The sequence below is a fragment of the Podarcis cretensis genome, assembly GCF_951804945.1.
Source record: "Podarcis cretensis genome assembly, chromosome: 2".
NCBI classification, from domain to species: domain Eukaryota; kingdom Metazoa; phylum Chordata; class Lepidosauria; order Squamata; family Lacertidae; genus Podarcis; species Podarcis cretensis.
This window is the reverse complement of record NC_137171.1, coordinates 117599214-117618136: the sequence shown is the minus strand read 5'-3', so window position 1 is coordinate 117618136 and position 18923 is coordinate 117599214. Positions and strand designations below refer to the sequence as shown.

General features: G+C 44.3%; 2 protein-coding genes across 2 annotated transcripts; both read right to left on the bottom strand.

Annotated features, from left to right (window-relative positions):
- Positions 1-3049: 3049 nt before the first annotated feature.
- LOC307208532 (uncharacterized protein) lies at positions 3050-8625 on the bottom strand. The gene is made up of 3 exons (XM_079963199.1): positions 8492-8625; positions 6401-6494; positions 3050-5837 (listed from the first exon to the last, which is right to left on the bottom strand). The coding sequence occupies exon 3, from the start codon at positions 5772-5774 to the stop codon at positions 4011-4013; it is 1764 nt and encodes a 587-aa protein (XP_079819325.1). The 5' UTR covers positions 5775-5837; positions 6401-6494; positions 8492-8625; the 3' UTR covers positions 3050-4010.
- Positions 8626-10969: 2344 nt separating this feature from the next.
- Positions 10970-18307, bottom strand: LOC307208499 (uncharacterized protein). The gene is made up of 2 exons (XM_079963129.1): positions 18161-18307; positions 10970-14215 (listed from the first exon to the last, which is right to left on the bottom strand). The coding sequence occupies exons 1-2, from the start codon at positions 18189-18191 to the stop codon at positions 12378-12380; spliced, it is 1869 nt and encodes a 622-aa protein (XP_079819255.1). The 5' UTR covers positions 18192-18307; the 3' UTR covers positions 10970-12377.
- Positions 18308-18923: the final 616 nt, after the last annotated feature.

Here is an 18923-nt window from a genome sequence, read left to right as displayed (position 1 = left end):
CGCAATACCAGAAGTAGTGTCCCGGTTTGCAAACTTTACCTTGGTCTATGAACAGAATCCGAAAGGTGGAAGGGCACCGGCAGCGGGAGGCCTCATTAGGGAAAGCATGCCTCAGTTTAAAAACGGTTTCGGTTTAAGAACGGACTTCCAGAACGGATTAAGTTCGTAAACAGAGGTACCACTGTATTTAAAAGGTCAAGGTTACAGGGCTGCACTAATAAGGCCTCCATCTGCACTGTAAATTCAAAGCCGTATCATACCACTTTAAACAGGCATGGCTTCCCCCAAAGAATCCTGGGAAATGTAGTTTGTTAAGGATGCTATGTTAGGAGACCCAGGCTCACGTCTTACAGCTATAATTCCTAGAATTCCCTGGGAAGAGGAATTGACTGTTAAGGCACATTGGGAATTGTAGCTCTGTGAGGGAAGCAGGGTGTCTCTTGACAACTCTCAGCACCCTCAACAAACTACAGTTCCCAGGATTCCTTAGAGGAAGCCATGATCATTTAAAGTGGCATGGTAGTGCTTTAAATGTATAGTGTAGGTGGAGCCTAGGACCTGGGGAAAGCTCACCAAATCCATCATTGTCTCTCTCCTAGCCTGACCTACCTCACAGGGTTGTTGTGAGCTTCTCAGAAGAAAGGACGGGGGTAAATAATATATTTGTGTTTATTCCTGTAGGCATTTGCCTGGTCTTTAGCTTGAACAAGAAACATTTCCGAAACATGTACGTTTCCAAGCACAATTCAAAGTGTTGGTGCTGACCTTTAAAGCCCTAAACGGCCTTGGCCCTGTATACCTGAAGGAGCGTCTCCACCTCCATCGTTCTGCCCGGACACTGAGATCCAGCTCCGAGGGCCTTCTGGTGGTTCCCTCCCTGTGAGAAGTGAGGTTACGGGGAACCAGACAGAGGGCCTTCTCGGTAGTGGCACCTGCCCTGTGGAACGCCCTCCCTTCACATGTGAAGGAAATAAGCAGCTATCTTCTCTTTAAAAGATATCTGAAGGCAGCCCTGTTTAGGGAAGTTTTAAATATTTAATGCTGTATTGTTTTTAACACTCGATTGGAAGCCGCCCAGAATGGCTGGGGAAACTCAGCCAGATGGGCGGGGTATGTATGTATGTATGTATGTATGTATGAATAAATAAATAATTTCATGCATTTATACAAAGACTTAATATTACCCTCTTGGCATCTGACCATTCAGGAGCTTTAAGCCCAGTGTGAGGCTCTTGTTAGGCTCCAACTCGCCACAGATCCATACTTGTTGTTCAGCAGCATCTGAAGGGCCAATGGAAGACAATGGTTCTGCCAACTCCAGGTCCGGATGCCATAGACCTCAGAATATCAGCTGTCTGCCAGGGATTGCTGGCAGCCTGGTTCACACATTCCTTTAAACCACAAATAAACTAAACTATGGTTTAAACAACAGGAGCTTTGCTCCTCCCCCATCCCAGCTGCCGCCAGGGAAACAAACCATGGTTCTGGCTCGCTGCATGTTTCCCTCAAGCCAAGAAGAAGGGCACCTCCAGCCATCCTCCTTATTGTGAATTCTTGATTATTTCTGCTCATGATGGTATTGGGCGGTTAAACACGATCAGACCTTCACTTAAGCTTACACCTGCAAAGGTTTAGGGGTAGACATACTGCTACATATGGAATACCATATTTACACGAATCTAATGCAATATTGAATCTAGTGAGCACTTTGAAACCCAAAAAGTATTTGCTGGCAAATGTAAATGCTCCATCAAATCTAGTGTACACCCTAATTTTTGTGACATATTTTGGCCAAAAAAAGGTGCTCATTACATTCAGGTAAATACGGTAGGTGCAGATTCCTGCTGAAATCCTGTAGTAATAATAATAATAATAATAATAATAATAATAATAATAATAATTTTTTGCCATATGTTCCGATTTATTTTTGGACCCCATTTTTTTCCTTTTTGCAAGTGCCCCTCCAGACAGCATTAATGCAGTAACACAGGGGAAGTATCCCAGAACAACTCATACTATGGAGTGATCCAAGATACAGTGGTGCCTCGCAAGACGAAAAGAATCCGTTCCGCGAGTCTCTTCGTCTAGCGGTTTTTCATCTTGCGAAGCAACCCTATTAGCGGATTAGCGGATTAGCGCTATTAGCGGCTTAGCGGCTATTAGCGGCAAAGCGGCTATTAGCGGCTTAGAAAAAGCGAAAAAAATCGCAAGACTCGCAAGACGTTTTCGTCTTGCGAAGCAAGCCCATAGAGAAATTCGTCTTGCGAAGCGCCTCAAAAAACGGAAAACCCTTTTGTCTAGCGGGTTTTTCGTCTTGCGAGGCATTCGTCTTGCAGGGCACCACTGTAATCTCACCGCTAATATGTCAGTGGTCACATCCACAACCATGACTTTAAAACCCCCTTACACTATTTTCAACAGTCATGGCTTCCCTTTTGGAATCCTGGGACCTGTAGTTTAAGGGTGCTGGGGATAGAGGCTATGTGAGGGGTCTCCTACCAGCTCTCAAGCACACTTAACAAACTACAGAGGATGGACAAAGGCTCCCATCAGCCCCAGCCAGCATGGCCAATGGTCAGGGATGATGGGAATTATAGTCCAACAACATCTGGAGGGTCACAGGTTGCCCAGCCCGCGCCAGAAATTTAAGCTATATTGTCCGTAGTCAGTGAAACTGTCGTTTCCTCCTCCTCCTCCTCTCTGCTTTCCCTTCGGTTCTTCAAAGTGGCTGAAGGGTTGTTTGTTTTTTCCAAGTTTTTTACATGTCTGCTCAGAGGTAAAGACCACTGAGTAAAGTGGAATGTTTTTCCAGATACTTTTCATGTTGGCGACACACTTTTGAGACATGCATTATTTTGTGATATGATTATTCAGCTTTACTAGCAAACCGGAGGTTAAACTAACCCTTTTCCAGCCCTGGGAGGAGTGCAGGGAGCGTTTGTGCGACATACTTACACACTGCAGCCAAAACACCAATGTGTCGCGACACACTGTTTGGAAAGCCCTGGCGTATAGGACTGCAGCCTGATCTCTAGAATGACCCTTGATATAAATAAAAAAGGAAGTAATCTTTTAATGGTGTTACAGGACACATTATACCCAATTATTCAATGTAACGTCTTTCCTGTGTCAGCTATGCAGTGAGGTTGCATCTAATTTCTCTTTCCCTAAACTGAACTACTGTAAATTGTGTCAACGCACACACAATCCACACAAATGACAGATTAAAACAGGTATGGTTTTGGACGTTACCTAAAATTGAACCACCCCCACTACCTGTAAAAGTGAGTAAAAACAAAGCTATTTCAGAAGGCAGTCTTATAATATAAAAAGCATATTTTTTTCAAATATGCCATAGCACAGGGGTTCTAGCTTGAATAAAACATGGGGGAGGCAGATAAGCCCTGCCCTACATAATCAATCACATGATGTGGTGTGCACACACCAGTTCAATGGCGATGCCCATCAACTTTGGGGGGGAGCCGGCCCCCTGAAATATTTTATGGAGTGGGGTGGGGGGGTGAAGACACCTTGGCCCCTAGAAATTGGCTCCTATGCCACAGCAATATCAGGAATACCTTAGAAGTCGTCTTAAAACCACCAGTTTGTCATTTCTAACAAGACAGACAATACTTGAGATGTTTAGCAAAATATCTAAATTAAGTCCAAATGGAATCACTGGTGACGCAACAGCTTCAAACCGTAACTTCCCCTGACTGGAGTAACAGCAGTCCTCAGGCTGCTTTCTTCCTTCTCTCCTCAGGGCAAGGTGGTTCTCCATTAGCCCTTGTGGTGGCGTTCAGGTGAGGGAGCAGATTGAAAGAATTATGATCTCATCTACCACAGAAAAGATACTTGTTCCCTAATAAATAAATTTAAAAATCCCTCATGATCTCTTTCCACAATCAGAGCCTTTAAAAGTCCTCCCGTCTAATGAATATTATCTGATATGATATCCTCATTCTTCCTCTGGGTTATTTCCTCTATAAAGGCCGATACGCAAATGCTTGTCACAACATGGCGATTTCATAGGAGTTCTCCTCAGCGTGGACTCTCTTATGCTGGCTAAAAGCAGGCGGGTCCATGAAACTTTCCCCGCACACCAAGCAAGTCTGTGGCTTCTCATCCTGTGTGTGTGTTTGCATGTGTTTGACAAGAGTTTTTCTGTGAGCGAAGCTCTTCCCGCATTCCGAGCACTTATGAATCCGCTCTCCCGTGTGGATCTGCTGGTGTTGGAGGAGGCGAGAGCTGACGCCAAAGCTTTTCCCGCAATCTGCACATTTGTAGGGTTTCTCCCTCGTGTGGGTTAGCTGATGTCGGATGAGGCAAGAGCTGAGGTTGAAACATTTCCCACAATCTGCGCACTTGTATGGCTTCTCTCCCGTGTGGATTCTCTCATGTACAACAAGGCTCCCCTTCTGACTGAACGTTTTCCCGCACTCCGCGCATCTGTAGGGCTTCTCTCCCGTGTGGGTCCTCTGGTGCCGAACAAGGTCGTGTTGTATAATGAAGGATTTCCCACACAGCGAACACTCGTAGGGTTTCTCCCCCGAGTGGAACTGTATGTGTGACATGAAGTTCCCGATCCAGCGGAATCTTTTGCCACAGTCCGAGCATTCGTACGGTTTTTCTCGTGTGTGAAGTCGCTGGTGCTCGACAAGTTTAGAGTTCACGCTGAAGGATCTCCCACAGTCCAAGCACTTGCACGGCTTCTCTTTCGTGTGGGTTTTCTCATGGGCTACGAGGTTCCCTTTGAGGGAGAACTTTTTCCCGCACGCTGAGCATTTGTAGGGCTTCTCGCCCGTGTGGCTTCTCACATGTGTGACCAGGTTGCACTTCTTGCTAAAGCTTTTGCTGCACTCAGAGCATTTGTACTGTGTCTCCCCCGTGTGGGTTCTGTAATGCCTGATAAAGTCAACGTTCATACTAAAGGATCGCCCACACTCCAGGCATGTGTACGGTTTCTCCCCTGTATGGTTTCGGCGATGTCTGACAAGATCGGCGTTTTTACAGAAGGACTTCCCGCAGTCCGAGCACTTATAGGGCTTGTCCTCGGTGTGGAGTCTCTGATGAATGACAAGGTTCCCTTTCTGAGAAAAGCTCTTCCCGCAGACCGCACAGGCGAATGGTTTCTCTCCAGTGTGCATTCTCAGGTGAGCGACCAGGTGGCTCTTTGTTCCACAGCTCTTCCCACAGTCCGAGCATTCGTACATTTTGTCTCCTGTGTGGGTTCTGTAATGCCTAACGAAGTCGGAGTTCATGCTGAACGACTTTCCGCAATCGGTGCATTTGTACGGCTTCTCCCCGGTGTGGTTTCGGTGGTGCCTGGTGAGGTCAGCGTTTTTACAGAAAGACTTCCCACATTCTGAGCATTTGTACGGTTTCTCTTCCATGTGGATTCTCTCGTGGACCGCAAGGTGCCCTTTCTGAGAGAAGCTCTTACCACACGCTGAGCATCCGTACGGTTTCTCCCCCGTGTGGGTTCTCTGATGACTAATAAGGTGAGAATTCATGCTGAAAGACTTTCCACAGTCTGGACACTTATGTAGTTTCCCTTCCATGTGGGTGCATGTAGACCTTGGAGAGTCCATCTCACATTCGGTCAAAGCCACTTGCTTGTCATTTTCCTCAATCTCCTCCTTGGCTGCGATGGCATCTAAATCTTTAAAGTTTTTTGCACACAGAATGGGCTCATCCATGTCTGTTTCTGGATGCCTTTGCCTTCTGCCTTCACTCCATGCTGAGGGACCCTCTCTTTGGTAGATGTCCCACATTTGTTTCCTTAGCCAAGGGCTTTTGTGCACATGATCCTGGCCATCTTCTCTGCTCAGAGTTTCCTTATAGAAGAAAGAAAAATTCCTGAGTGAGTCCTAAATCTGGAGGTTGCAAAACCGAAGGTCCTCCAGATGTTGCTAACTACGGTATATCTCCTGTCACCCCTGATCATTGGCAATGCTGATAAGCTCTGTTGGTAAAGCATGAGACTCTTAACCTCAGGGTCAGGGATTCAAGACACACGCTGGGCAAAAGATTCCTGGATTGCAGGGGGCTGGAACTTTGTGGTCCCTTCCAACTCTACAATTCTATGATGCTATGATGGGAGTTGAAGGCCAAATCCACACCACACGTGCCACTCCTAACAACAGCTGTGGCCTCTCTCAAATAATCATGGGAACTGTCCTCTGCCCATGATGGGGCGAGCTGTTAGAGGAGACCCTCTGTTCCCCCCACAGAACTACAATTTCCCGAGAAGTTAAAACAATCAATCTTCTTTCCCAGAGAACTTGGGAAATTGCTCTGGGAATGTATTTCCAAGTTAATATGCGTAGGACCAACTTGGATGGCTTTAAAAGAGGGTTAGGTAAATTCAGGGAGGATAAAGCTGTCAGTAGCTTCTCACCCTGATGGCTAGGCTTTGCCTCTAGCCCAGGGGTCAGCAACCTTATTCAGCCGTGGGCTGCTCCACCATCCCTCAGACCATGTGGTGGGCCAGACTATATTTTGAAAAGAAAAAAAAAAAAGAACAAATTTCTATGCCCCACAAATAACCCAGAGATGCATTTTAAATAAAAGCACACATTCTACTCATGTAAAAACATGCTGATTCCTGGACCATCGCGGGCCAGATTTAGAAGGCGATTGGGCCGCATTTGGCCCCCAGGCCTTAGGTTGCCTGCCCCTGCTCTAGCCAAAGACAATGCCAATTGCTTCACAAGTGCTGTTGTGTGAGTGGCAGTTGCCCCCCAGAGCTTCAGGCAGGGGACATTCCCAGCCCCACCTGGGATTGCCCCTGGTGCCTTCTGAATGCAAAGGAAATGTTCTTTCTCTGCTTTCTGAGCTAGCACCCTTCCCCTCCAGATGCTTTGGACTGCAATTCCTATCAGCCCCAGTCAGTGATCAGGGATGATGAGAGTTGTAGTGACAACAACATCGGCTGGCCCTGAGTCTTGAAGGCCACTCCCTGCAAGGCCCTTTCCACCTAGCCTAGGGGGCAGGGCCCAGATTCACCAGCTCTACTAAAGAGGTGCCTGGTGAGACCGGAGGAACATCTCTATGCCTGACAACAAACCCCTGTTGGATTCTTTTGCCCCATCTTTTTATGCCTGCCAAACAGCCGTGTCATGCTTATGATAATATTTTATTCTCTTGTTAGTTATGCTGTTTTAAATGTGCATTTTATATCTGACTTCACTTAGCATTTTTTTTCTTTTTTGAAATTTTTTTTTTGTTAATTTTGTTTCTGTTAAATGTATTCTGTAGTTGACCTCCTTTGTAATGTTTTATTTTGAAATCTTTAAGATAATATTTTAGTTCTGTTAATTATGTTGCTTTGGCTGTATACTCTATATTTGACTTTCTTCAGAAATGTTTGTTTCTGGGTTATTTTACTGACATTTTAATATGCTGTAAACTGCTTTGAGATTTTTCTTAAAAATATAAAGCAGTATAGAAATGAAGCAAACAAGCAAGCAAACAAACAAACAAACAACATATGGGCACGAGGATGGTGCCTGACATCTCCACCACCTGGGGATCATTGGATCGGGAGTGTTTTCACCCAACACTGTGAAATTCTATCAGTTATTTTTTATCTGCACCATCAGAATGACTTTCTGGAACCCAGTTGCTTTTTTCTGTGCAGCCTGAGCAGGAGCAGTCACGCTTAAGAAAAAGAGGTCAGAATAGGCCAATACAGTGGACACTTGGGTTGCGGATCCGTGCGGGAGGCACGTTCGCAACCCGCAGCTTTTGCAACCCACAGCACTGCGTCTGTGCACGAGCAGGTTGCAATTCAGCGCTTCTGCGCATGCGCAAAGCGCAATTTAGTGCTTCTGCGCATGGGCGGCTGCCGAAACCCAGAAGTAACCCGTTCTGGTACTTCCGGGTTTCGGCGCGTCCATAATCCGAAAAAACGCGACCTGAAGCGTCTGTAACCCGAGGTCTGACTGTATCTCTGTGGCCTGTCCTTGGATCAAATGGCTTTTCTTCTTTAAGTTCTCAAAGCTCTTAACCTAGCCTGTCATTGGAACTAGCCAGGTGTTTATCTGAGAACCAGTCACAGTCAGTTCATCATTTGAGAAATAAAATTTTAGAGGCTTCTTGCCCCCCAAAGGGCAACTAAAACATTCCATTTTGGCAACTGCAACCTTGGTTTAAGGAGCCATTTGGCACCTAGCTTATATATGGGAGTTTCTAACCCTGATAATGAGCACAGGACCACCGGTCCACGTAGCTCAGGACGACTGGCAAGGTCGCTCTAGGGTTTCAGGCAACCCTGCCAGGATGTGCCCCCGGGGCTTGAACCAGGACCTTCTGCATGCAAAGCAGATGTTCTGCCACTGGCTTACAAAAGAAAGAGGGGAGAGAGGCGCCTATTCCCTAGCCATAGGAAACCAGAATGCAGCTCTTTCGCCTCCTGAATTTGTCCCCTCCAGGCACCCTTCCCCTCTTGCTCCGTATTGCCGAAACATGCCCCTGCAGGGCAACTCACCTCGTCCTCCTCCTCCTCCTCCTGCAGCCATTCAAAAGTTGCCCTCCCCTGGACCAAGGAGGCGGGTCAGCAATAGGCCCTTTCCCCATCTGCCTTGCCTAGCATTCCCGGGCCCCTCTAGGAACAAGCATCTCTCTCACTTTAACGCCTTCTGGAAGTCTGCATGGAAAAAAAGGTCACGGCTGCTGGTGCTGTCACTCTGTGCCCTGTGCTAGATTGTCTATGGCTTCTTGTCTAAAAAAACAAGCAAAATTCAGAAGTGCTGGTTTTGTTTTGCTTTAGTTGAGATTCCTGCACTGCAGGGGGTTGGACTAGATGACCCTTGGGGTCCCTTCCAACTTTACAATTCTATGATTCTATGACCCTCTGGGCTGCATGAGCAGTTTCTCGCCTGTGTATACAACTCGGCAGCCAAAAATGCCCTAGACTCTTGCATCACAAGCAAAAGGGGAAATTCTAGGTTTTTAAAAAAACTTTTGTGGACCTAATTAAGATTCACTGCATTTATTTGTTAGACAGACAGACAGACAGATATTGAATTTATATACCATCCTAGATCTGGGGGTCTCAGGGTAGTTTACAGAATAGATAGATGATAGATAGATAGACAGACAGACAAATAGATCCTTCCTACAACAAGCCCAAGGTGGCATAAATGGTTCATGCTTTGTCCCAACTTTATCCACTCAACAACCCTGTGAGGTAGGCCAGGCTGAGACTCTGCATCTGGACAGAGGTCACCCACTGATCTTCATGGTGTAGTGAGATTTTGAATACATATCTCCAAGGGTTCCAGTATTACATAGACTCTGGGGGTGGGGCTGCGGGGAGACAAACCTGGATTGACCAGGTCTGCCAATGTTGCAAAAGTTATGAAATGAGTTTACTTAAAAATAATAAAAAAGTGGATCAGCATCATAAACACACTTCAATATATCACCACTTTAGTGCGGTCGTCATTTAAAGCTGCAAATTCAAACATTTTATGGTTTTTTCGTAACAATTCTTAGAAGTTCATACTTAATGAATTTGATAAAATATCAGAATAATAAGAGATATGTAGTGTTAGAGCATGAGAAGTTGCCTTATTCAGAGTCAAGACTATTCTGTTCAGTATTGGCCTCAATGACAGGCAGCTCCTCTCTGGGATTTCAGAAAGGAGTCTTTCTCAGTGGTGGCCGCATTCATGTGAAACTCTCAACTTTCCTGATTTTAGAAAAGGTCATGGGAGATTCTTCCTTTTTCTCCATGGCTATTATGAATTATTTTTGCTGGTTTTAGATGTTTTGCCTCCACAGGTTTTCAACTTTTGATATTATTGAAGCCTACTGTTATCATCATCATCATCATCATCATCATCATCATCATCACTGAGCTGTCTTGGAAGGCAGGAGATAAATAACCATATTTATCAGATACATATAAATAAAGGACACCAGAAAGTGAGATGGCACGGCAGTCCCCAAAAACACAGGCAAGGATTCGGGGGGGGGGGGGATATGAGTCCAGAGCGCTGCTGGATCCAACCCAAAACCTCTTGATTCCTGCATCCTGCTTCTCACCACAGCCAACCAGACTCCTCCACAAAGTCCTCTGCATTCAACTGTCAGAGGCACTAATTCTTCTGAATGCAAAGTGCTAGAAACGGCAGGAGAGAAGGGTACTCAGGCAGGTCCTGCTTCCTGGTTTCCCACAGTCATATTGTTGGCCACCATGAGAACAGGACATCCATTTGGCTGGGCTTTCCCAGCCACTCTGGGCCGCTTCCAACAAAATATTAAAATATAGTAATCCATCAAACATTAAAAGCTTCCCTAAAGAGGGCTGCCTTCAGATGTCTTCTAGAAGTCTGGTAGTTGTTCTCTTTGACATCTGGTGGGAGGGCATTCCACAGGGAGGGTGCCACTACCAAGAAGGCCCTCTGCCTGGTTCTCTGTAACTTGGCTTCTCACTTTGAGGGTACCACCAGAAGGCCCTTGGCACTGGACCTCAGTGTTTGGGTAGAACGATGGGGGTGGAGATGCTCCTTCAGGTATACTGGACCGAGGCTGTTTAGGGCTTTAAAGGTCAGCACCGACACTTTGAATTGTGCTCTGAAACGTACTGGGAGCCAATGTAGATCTTATGTGGTCTTGGCAGCCGCACCCAGTCACCAGTCTAGCTGCTGCATTCTGGATTAGTTGTAGTTTCTGGGTCACCTTCAAAGGTAGCCCAACATAGAGCGCATTGCAGTAGTCCAAGCGAGAGATAACCAGAGCATGCACCAATCTGGTGAGACAGTCCGCAGGCAGATAGGGTCTTAGTCTGCGTACCAGATGGAGCTGGTAGACAGCTGCCCTGGACACAGAATTGACCTGCGCCTCCATGGACAGCTGTGAGTCCAGAATGACTCCCAGGCTGTGCACCTGGTCCTTCATAAACAATATGAACAATAATAAACTGTAAAAAAATAATTCTGAAATGAAACAAAGCCTACAGTAAGATGGAGAATAATGTTTATTTTTGCATACTTCCACTTTATATTTATTTTTTATTATTGTATATATAACATGAATTTTTTTCCATTTGTTGCAAGAGCCTTCTTTGTGGAACCTGGTTCAGCTGCATCATATGGCCATGGTAAATCCAGCAATGGAAAATTTCTGTAATGCCTCTCTAACCTTGATGCCCTAAGCATGGCCTTATTTTGCTTAATGGTTAATCCAGCCCTGGTTGGGGCGAGGACCAGCCCTAACTTCATGTATTTCCTTACCATCTCTTTACACCAGCCTTGGACACTCAAAATGTGTTTTTCCCTACTCCTGTGATTGCAATCTGTTTTGACTGTTTTTCAGAATTTTAAATTGTTGTAACCTACCCTTGGTCCTGCTGGTGAAGAGCAAGTAATAAATGACCGGTAATAATAGTATTACAATATTCACTAACTTTCCGGACCAGTCAGAATCGATGGTGCCAATTTCGTCTTCCACGCTTTAGCAATTATTCTTTTTGCTGCTTTCAGCAAATACGAAACCAGAGCCAGATCCATCTCCACTATTAACCCTTGTAAATAGCTCAATAATAATATTATTGGATCATTTGGTAATAAATACCCGGTCATTCTAAGATAACATTTTGGACAGTAAAGCAATAAGTTTGAATTACCAATGTGTGTGTCTGAGAAAGTCAATAAAGAATCAGATACTGTTGATATTGCGCATATATATATATATATATATATATATATTCTTTCCAATCTGCAGATATAATTTGTGGTGGTCTCCTAGCCCAGATCCATTTGTAGCCTTCCAAAGCTAGTTCCTGCTGAATAACTCTCATTCATTTTCACACAAATATTTCAGTTTTAAGATCTATATTTTCATCTTTATAGAACATACAGTTGTACCTTGGATCTCAAACGCCTTGGTACTCGGACGTTTTGGCTCCCGAATGCCACAAAGCCGGAAGTGAGTCTTCTGCTTTGCGAACATTCTTTGGAACCCGAACATCCAACGGGGCTTTCGATTGGCTGCAGGAAGTTCCAGAGTTTCAGAAGCCACGCTTTGGTTTCCGAACATTTTGGAAGTCAAGCAGACTTCTGGAACGGATTCCATTCGACTTCCAAGGTACGACTGTATTTTATTATGATTATGCTCTGTATTTCAATTACCTCCCTTTGGAGTACACAATTCCTTAACTGACCCTTGCTTATTAAGTGCTTCCTGAAGGATCTTATTGGTCTTAGAAAATTAACTGTGCCATATAAGCTACTTTGAGGCTGATAAGAGATTGAAACTTTCCCCCATTAGGAACATTAATACGAATTGCTTTGCTCTGTGTGCATTCACTTGTGAGGAATACAACTATAGCAATCACGCACCAACCCAACGCCTGCTCCAGGGGATTTCTATGGCTTCTTCGCTGAATGGGCTGCCATATGTTTGAAAAGGTTCGTTTTACGAGTGAAACACTGACCGCAGTCCAGGCACTTGTATGGTTTTTCTCCTGTGTGAGTCAACTGGTGCCGAATAAGTTTTGAGCGTATACCAAAACATTTCCCACATTCAGAACACAGAAATGGTTTCTCCCCTGTGTGCATTTGCTGGTGGCGGATCACAAGGTAACTAAGGCTAAAACATTTGCCGCAATCGGTACATTTATATGGTTTCTCCCCTGTGTGGATCCTCACATGGACAATGAGGTCTCCTTTCTGGCTGAAGCTTTTCCCGCACTCAGAGCACTTGTACGGTTTCTCTCCTGTGTGCATTCTCCGATGTTTAGTAAGCTCGGAGTTTGTATTAAAGGCCTTATCGCAGTCTGAACACCGATAGGGCTTTTCTCCGCTGTGATTTCTCATATGGATAATGAGATTTTGCTTGTAATTGTAGCTTCTGCCACAGTGCAAGCATCCATAGGGTTTCTCATACGTCTGCGATTGCTCCCCTGAATGGATGATTATATGTTTGAGAAGGCCATCTTTCCGGCTAAAGCTTTTCTTACAGTCTGAGCATTCATATGGTTTCTCACCCGTGTGGGTTCTCTGATGTCTAAGGAGATCGGAGTTCATAACAAAGGATTTGCCACAATCCAAACATTCATATGGTTTCTTCTCTGAGTGGAACTGTAGGTGTGCTGTGAGTCTCCCTTTTCGGATGAAGCTTTTGCCGCAGTCCGGACATTCGTATGGAGCCTCTCCTGCATGGAGTCTCTGATGTGCAGTAAGTTTGTAGTTTGCTTGGAACGATTTGCCACATTCCAAGCATTTATATGGTTTCTCTTCCGTGTGGATTCTCTCATGAAGAGCGAGGTTTCCTTTCCGAGTAAATTTCTGCCCACAGCCTGAGCATTCGTATGGCTTCTCCCCAGTGTGGATTCTCCTATGTGCAGCTAAATGCGATTCCTGCCTGAACCTCTTGCCACAGTTCCAGCAGTCGTAAGGTTTGTTTTCTAAGTGGGTTCTGTAATGTTTAAAGACTTCCGAGTTTGTAGAGAAAGATTTCTCGCACTCTGAGCATTTGTACGGTTTCTCCCCGGTATGGGTCCTGGCATGTGCAACCAGGTTACATTTCTTATTGAAGCTTTTGCCGCACTCTGAGCATTCATGTTGCTTCTCTCCCGTGTGGGTTCTGAAATGTATAATAAAGTCAGAATTCATGCTGAAGCTTCTCCCGCACACGGAGCACTGATATGGTTTCTCCCCTGTATGATTGCGCTGGTGTCGAAGGAGGTCGGCGTTCTTACAGAAGGATTTCCCACAATGCAAACACTTGTACGGCTTCTCTTCTGCATGGATTCTCTCATGCATAGCAAGATTTCCTTTCTGAGAGAAGCTTTTCCCACATACGGTGCATTCATAGGGTTTCTCCCCTGTGTGGGTTCTATAATGTCTAATAAGGTTAGCATTCCTACAGAAGGTTTTCCCACAGTCTGAGCACTTATACGGCCTCTCTTCTGCAATGTAGGAGCTGTTCTCACATTCTGTTGAGGTTACTTGTCCTTCATCCTTCCCTTTTGCCTCCTTGGCTGAGATTTCATCCAAGTCTTTGCTGCTTTCTGAACATCTAATCGTCTTATTTAATATCCCGCCCGGATTTCCCACCCGTTGTCTCAAAACAGCTTCCACCTTCACAACGCACTGGGTATCTTGCTCTTTGGCTATCTGCACTGCTGCCTGGATTGGCTCCCTCAGCTCAGAGCTCTTCAGCTCTGGGTTCTTGTTAGCTTCCTCATTCATAGACTCCATATCTGAAGGAAAGAGAGATTCAGCTGTGAGTCGACACCCTACATCCAGAGGTCATGAAACAATTGCCAGAGAGAGAGAGAGACTGAATACGCACCATACATTTAAAGTACATTTTCCTCTCCAAAAAATCCTGGGAATTTCAGTTTGCCTCTCACAGAGCTACAATTCCTAGCAGCCTTAATGAATTACAGTTCCTGGGATTCTTTGGGGTGTGTAGGACCCTGAGCTTTAAAAGATGTGTACGCAGCCTTGGCCTAGCAACCATGAAGCCTGAGGCAAGCTACTCTGAAGGGACTATTGCTGAGTGGTATTTATTACTTGTTTTTAATTACAGTGGTACCTCGGGTTACAGACGCTTCAGGTTACAGACTCCGCTAACCCAGAAGTAGTACCTCAGGTTAAGAACTTTACTTCAGGATGAGAACAGAAATTGCACGGCGGCAGCGGGAGGCCCCATTAGCTAAAGTGGTACCTCAGGTTAAGAACAGTTTCAGGTTAAGAACGGACCTCCGGAATGAATTAAGTTCTTAACCCGAGGTACCACTGTACTTTTTAAACCAGCTTTCAGGGATAAAACACCACTGTCATAGAAATTCACAATACTATTAAGTATTATTATACATATTATATCCACACTAAGGGAGCTGCAGTGGCTGTCCATCAGCTACCAGGCCACATTCAAGGTCTTTTGTGACACACACATAAAAGCCCTGAATAGTTTGGAGGCCTAAAAGACTGCTTACTCCTGAAGAGACCCTGTAATAACACATCAACGATCTGAGGAAATTTTAACTCATGACACTGCACCCTACAGAGTATCACACGGCAGTGAGCCAAAAACGTTCATTTTCTGACTTTGCCCCTGCACTGTGGAAGACCCTTCCCCCACCACACATGAAGCATAATTCTGACACTTTATTATTTTTTATATTTTGCTGGAAGCCACCCAGAGTGGCTGGGGAAACCAAGCCAGATGGAATAATAAAATAATAATAATGGGAATGTTTAATTTAGAGGAAAATATGGATGATTACCAGAGAAGCTGAAGGAAGTCCAAAAAGAGATAATTTGTGAAAATGTGGATAAAATTGTATAATTGTGCTGAAAATTAATTTAATAATAATAATAATAATAATAATAATAATAACAACAACAACTATTAGCAACTTCTGCCACTTCGTTTATTGAGACAATTTATATAAGACTTCATATGTATTTGGAATCTTGCAAATACATATCTTTTCGCCCAGACTTTCCTTGACCCATATGATCAGTCCCTAGCATTCCTTTCAGTATTGCTGATTTGATGTTCTCATAAAGCTATTTTATTGTTTTTGTGTTATTTTATTATGCCAGTTAGGGACTTACTTATTTTTAAAGTTAAGTGATCCATCTAGTCTAGCATCCTGTTCTCACAGTGATCACCAGATGTGATTCCCAACAAGTGGTGTTCAGAGGCAAATTGCTTCCTACTGTGGCTAGTTGGGACGTGTTTGCACAGCTATTTCTATATCTGTTAGATCGATTGTTTGTTTGTTTGTGTGTGAGTGTGTGAGAGAGAGAGAGAGAGAGAGAGAGAGAGAGAGAATTGCCAATGCAATTCTGGGCTGCATCAATAGGAGTATAGCATCTAGATCAAGGGAAGTAATAGTGCCACTGTATTCTGCTCTGGTCAGGCCTCACCTGGAGTACTGTGTCCAGTTCTGGGCACCACAGTTCAAGAAGGACACTGACAAACTGGAACGTGTCCAGAGGAGGGCAACCAAAATGGTCAAAGGCCTGGAAACGATGCCTTATGAGGAACGGCTAAGGGAGCTGGGCATGTTTAGCCTGGAGAAGAGGAGGTTAAGGGGTGATATGATAGCCATGTTCAAATATATAAAAGGATGTCACATAGAGGAGGGAGAAAGGCTGTTTTCTGCTGCTCCTGAGAAGCGGACACGGAGCAATGGATCCAAACTACAAGAAAGAAGATTCCACCTAAACATTAGGAAGAACTTCCTGACAGTAAGAGCTGTTCGACAGTGGAATTTGCTGCCAAGGAGTGTGGTGGAGTCTCCTTCTTTGGAGGTCTTTAAGCAGAGGCTTGACAGCCATATGTCAGGAGTGCTCTGATGGTGTTTCCTGCTTCGCAGGGAGTTAGACTCGATGGCCCTTGTGGTCTCTTCCAACTCTATGATTCTATGAGAAGGAGCAAGGGAGGTTTCTAGCTGGAAGTAACTGAAAGTGAGATTGCAGCCTTGGAGCATGTTTCTGCCACAGCTGTTACTTTTGGAAGTTCCTTGTAGGCATAACACTTTAGTATGATTCTGCTTGTATATCTTTAAATAAAGCCAATGGTATTAAGACACCTAAAGGCTACAGACACATTTAAATCACACAGCTTTCCCCCAAGAATCACAGAAACTAATTTCCCCATCACAGAGCTACAATTCCCAACACCCTTCACAAACTACAATTCCCAGACTCCTTTGAAGGGAGCCATGTGCTTTAAAGGTGCTTTAAATGTATGATGTGTATGCAGCCTGTATGCAGGCCTGTGTGTATGCAGGGCTCTCTAACGGGCATTTATTGTATATGGCTGTGTATACACTAAACAGGAGAGACACGTTCTTTCCTTCCCAAGAATGCTTTTTTTTGTATATAATAATTTTTATTAGTTTTCCAATTTTAAAACAAAACAACAACAACAACATAAAAACGTCAACAAATACAAACAAACACACAAATATAAGTTCTTAACCTCATTTTCATAAACCTCCTTTCTCGGACTTCCCCATACCTCACCCTTTTTGCATCCTTATTTTACAGTTTTTCAGCAACCCTTTTAGCCAATTAAATTTAAATTTGTTATCTTTCTCAATTTCACCTTAAGTCATCAAACATTTTCAGCTGTAATTCTGCATCTTCCTTCCCCTTGACATTTTAGCACTCATCAATATTGTAACAGTTCTTAAGATAAGCTTTGAACTTCTTCCAGTCTTCCTCCACCGTCTCTTTCTCTTGGTCACGGATTCTGCCAGTCATTTCTGCCAGTCCCATAGAGTCAATCACTTTCGTCTGCCATTCTTCCAGTGTGGGGAGTTCTTGTGTCTTCCAATACTTTGCTAGAAGGATCCTTGCTGCTGTAGTGGCGTACATAAAAAAAGTCCTATCCTTCCTTGACACCAATTGGCCGACCATGCCCAAGAGAAATGCCTCTGGTTTCTTGTGAAAAGTACATTTAAGTACCTTCTTAATTTCATTATAAATCATTTCCCAAAAGGCTTTAATCTTTGGGCAGGTCCACCAAAGGTGAAAGAAGGTACCTTCAATCTCATTACATTTCCAACATTTATTATTGGGCAGATGATAAATCTTCGCAAGCTTAACTGGGGTCATGTACCACCTGTAAATCATTTTCATAATATTTTCTCTTAGGGCATTACATGCCGTGAATTTAATACCGGTGGTCCATAACTGTTCCCAGTCAGCAAACATAATGTCATGTCCAATGTCCTGTGCCCATTTAATCATGGCTGATTTAACTGTCTCATCTATTGTATTCCACGTCAGCAACAAATTGTACATTCTTGATACATTCTTAGTATTGGGTTCTAACAGTTCTGTTTCCTATTTCGATTTCTCCACCTGGAAGCCAATTTTCCTGTCTTGTTTAAAGGTTTCCATTATTTGGTAATAATGAAGCCAATCTCGCACCTTGGGCTTTAATTTCTCAAATCCTTCCCAAGAATTCTGGGCATTGCAGTTTCCACCCCACAGAGTTACAATTATCAGCAACCCTTAACAAACTACAGTGCCCAGAATTCACTGAGGGAAAGACGGTGCTTTAAAGGTGTAGCATTCACACAGGCCTAGTCTCTTGAACAGCATCTCTTAACAGCTATAAATATTGTGGCATCAAAAAATATTTGAGAAATAGCTGTAGGTTCTCCCCATTCCCATACCTGCACAGACTGCAGTTTGGTCAGGGGACATGAGATCGTCCTCACAGCAAGAGTCTGTCCACCCTCACCAGCCTCAGACCTCACGGAAACCTGGCTCCTTTTTCATGGTTCTCCATTTTAACCTCTTTCATGTTGGGTCTTAACCTGCTGAGTTGAAGAATTTATTTTATTTTTTTGCTTTATTAAATTTATACCCCCATCCCTCTTCCCAAAGGAGCCATGGGCAGCAAACAAGTGATACACACACCAAAACAAAAATCCAATTCAGTGGCAGACTGGGAAAGATATTCAGTAGGTGATGAAAAGACAACAAAGGCAACACCTTTATAATAATCAAACAGCAGGTGCCACAACACTAAAGGCCCAATTCCTTCATTATTCCTCCTCTTTTATTGCTGCATTTATATCCCACCTTTTCCCAAGAAGTTCAAGGGGATAATTTACCTGTGAGATAATTTAGGTTGAGAGATTGTGACTGAGCCCAAGCTCACCCAGTGAGTATCATGGCTGAGTGGTCTTCCAAGCAGCTCTCCATCAACTGCATCACCCCCACAGGAGTGGACTTCCAGATAAGACGGCAGCTGGAGGAGGCCCTTCCTTGGGAAGAAGTGTTTATCGTTAAACCACCCTGAGAATTTTAGCTCTGTGGGAGGAATAGGAGGTACTCTAACCCCGCCCCCCCGGCACCTTTAACAAAATGCAGTTCCAATGATCTTTTGAGGGACGCCATGACCGTTTAACGGGATGCGGGTGGCGCTGTGGG

Bases quoted from the DNA above. Each gene is read 5' to 3' on its own strand.
- LOC307208532 (XM_079963199.1), bottom strand. From the start codon at position 5,774: ATGTGGGACATCTACCAAAGAGAGGGTCCCTCAGCATGGAGTGAAGGC.
- LOC307208499 (XM_079963129.1), bottom strand. From the start codon at position 18,191: ATGTCCCCTGACCAAACTGCAGTCTGTGCAG. The intron at 14,216-18,160 runs GTATGGGAATGG...TCTTTCCTTCAG, and splicing joins CCAAACTGCAGTCTGTGCAG to ATATGGAGTCTATGAATGAG.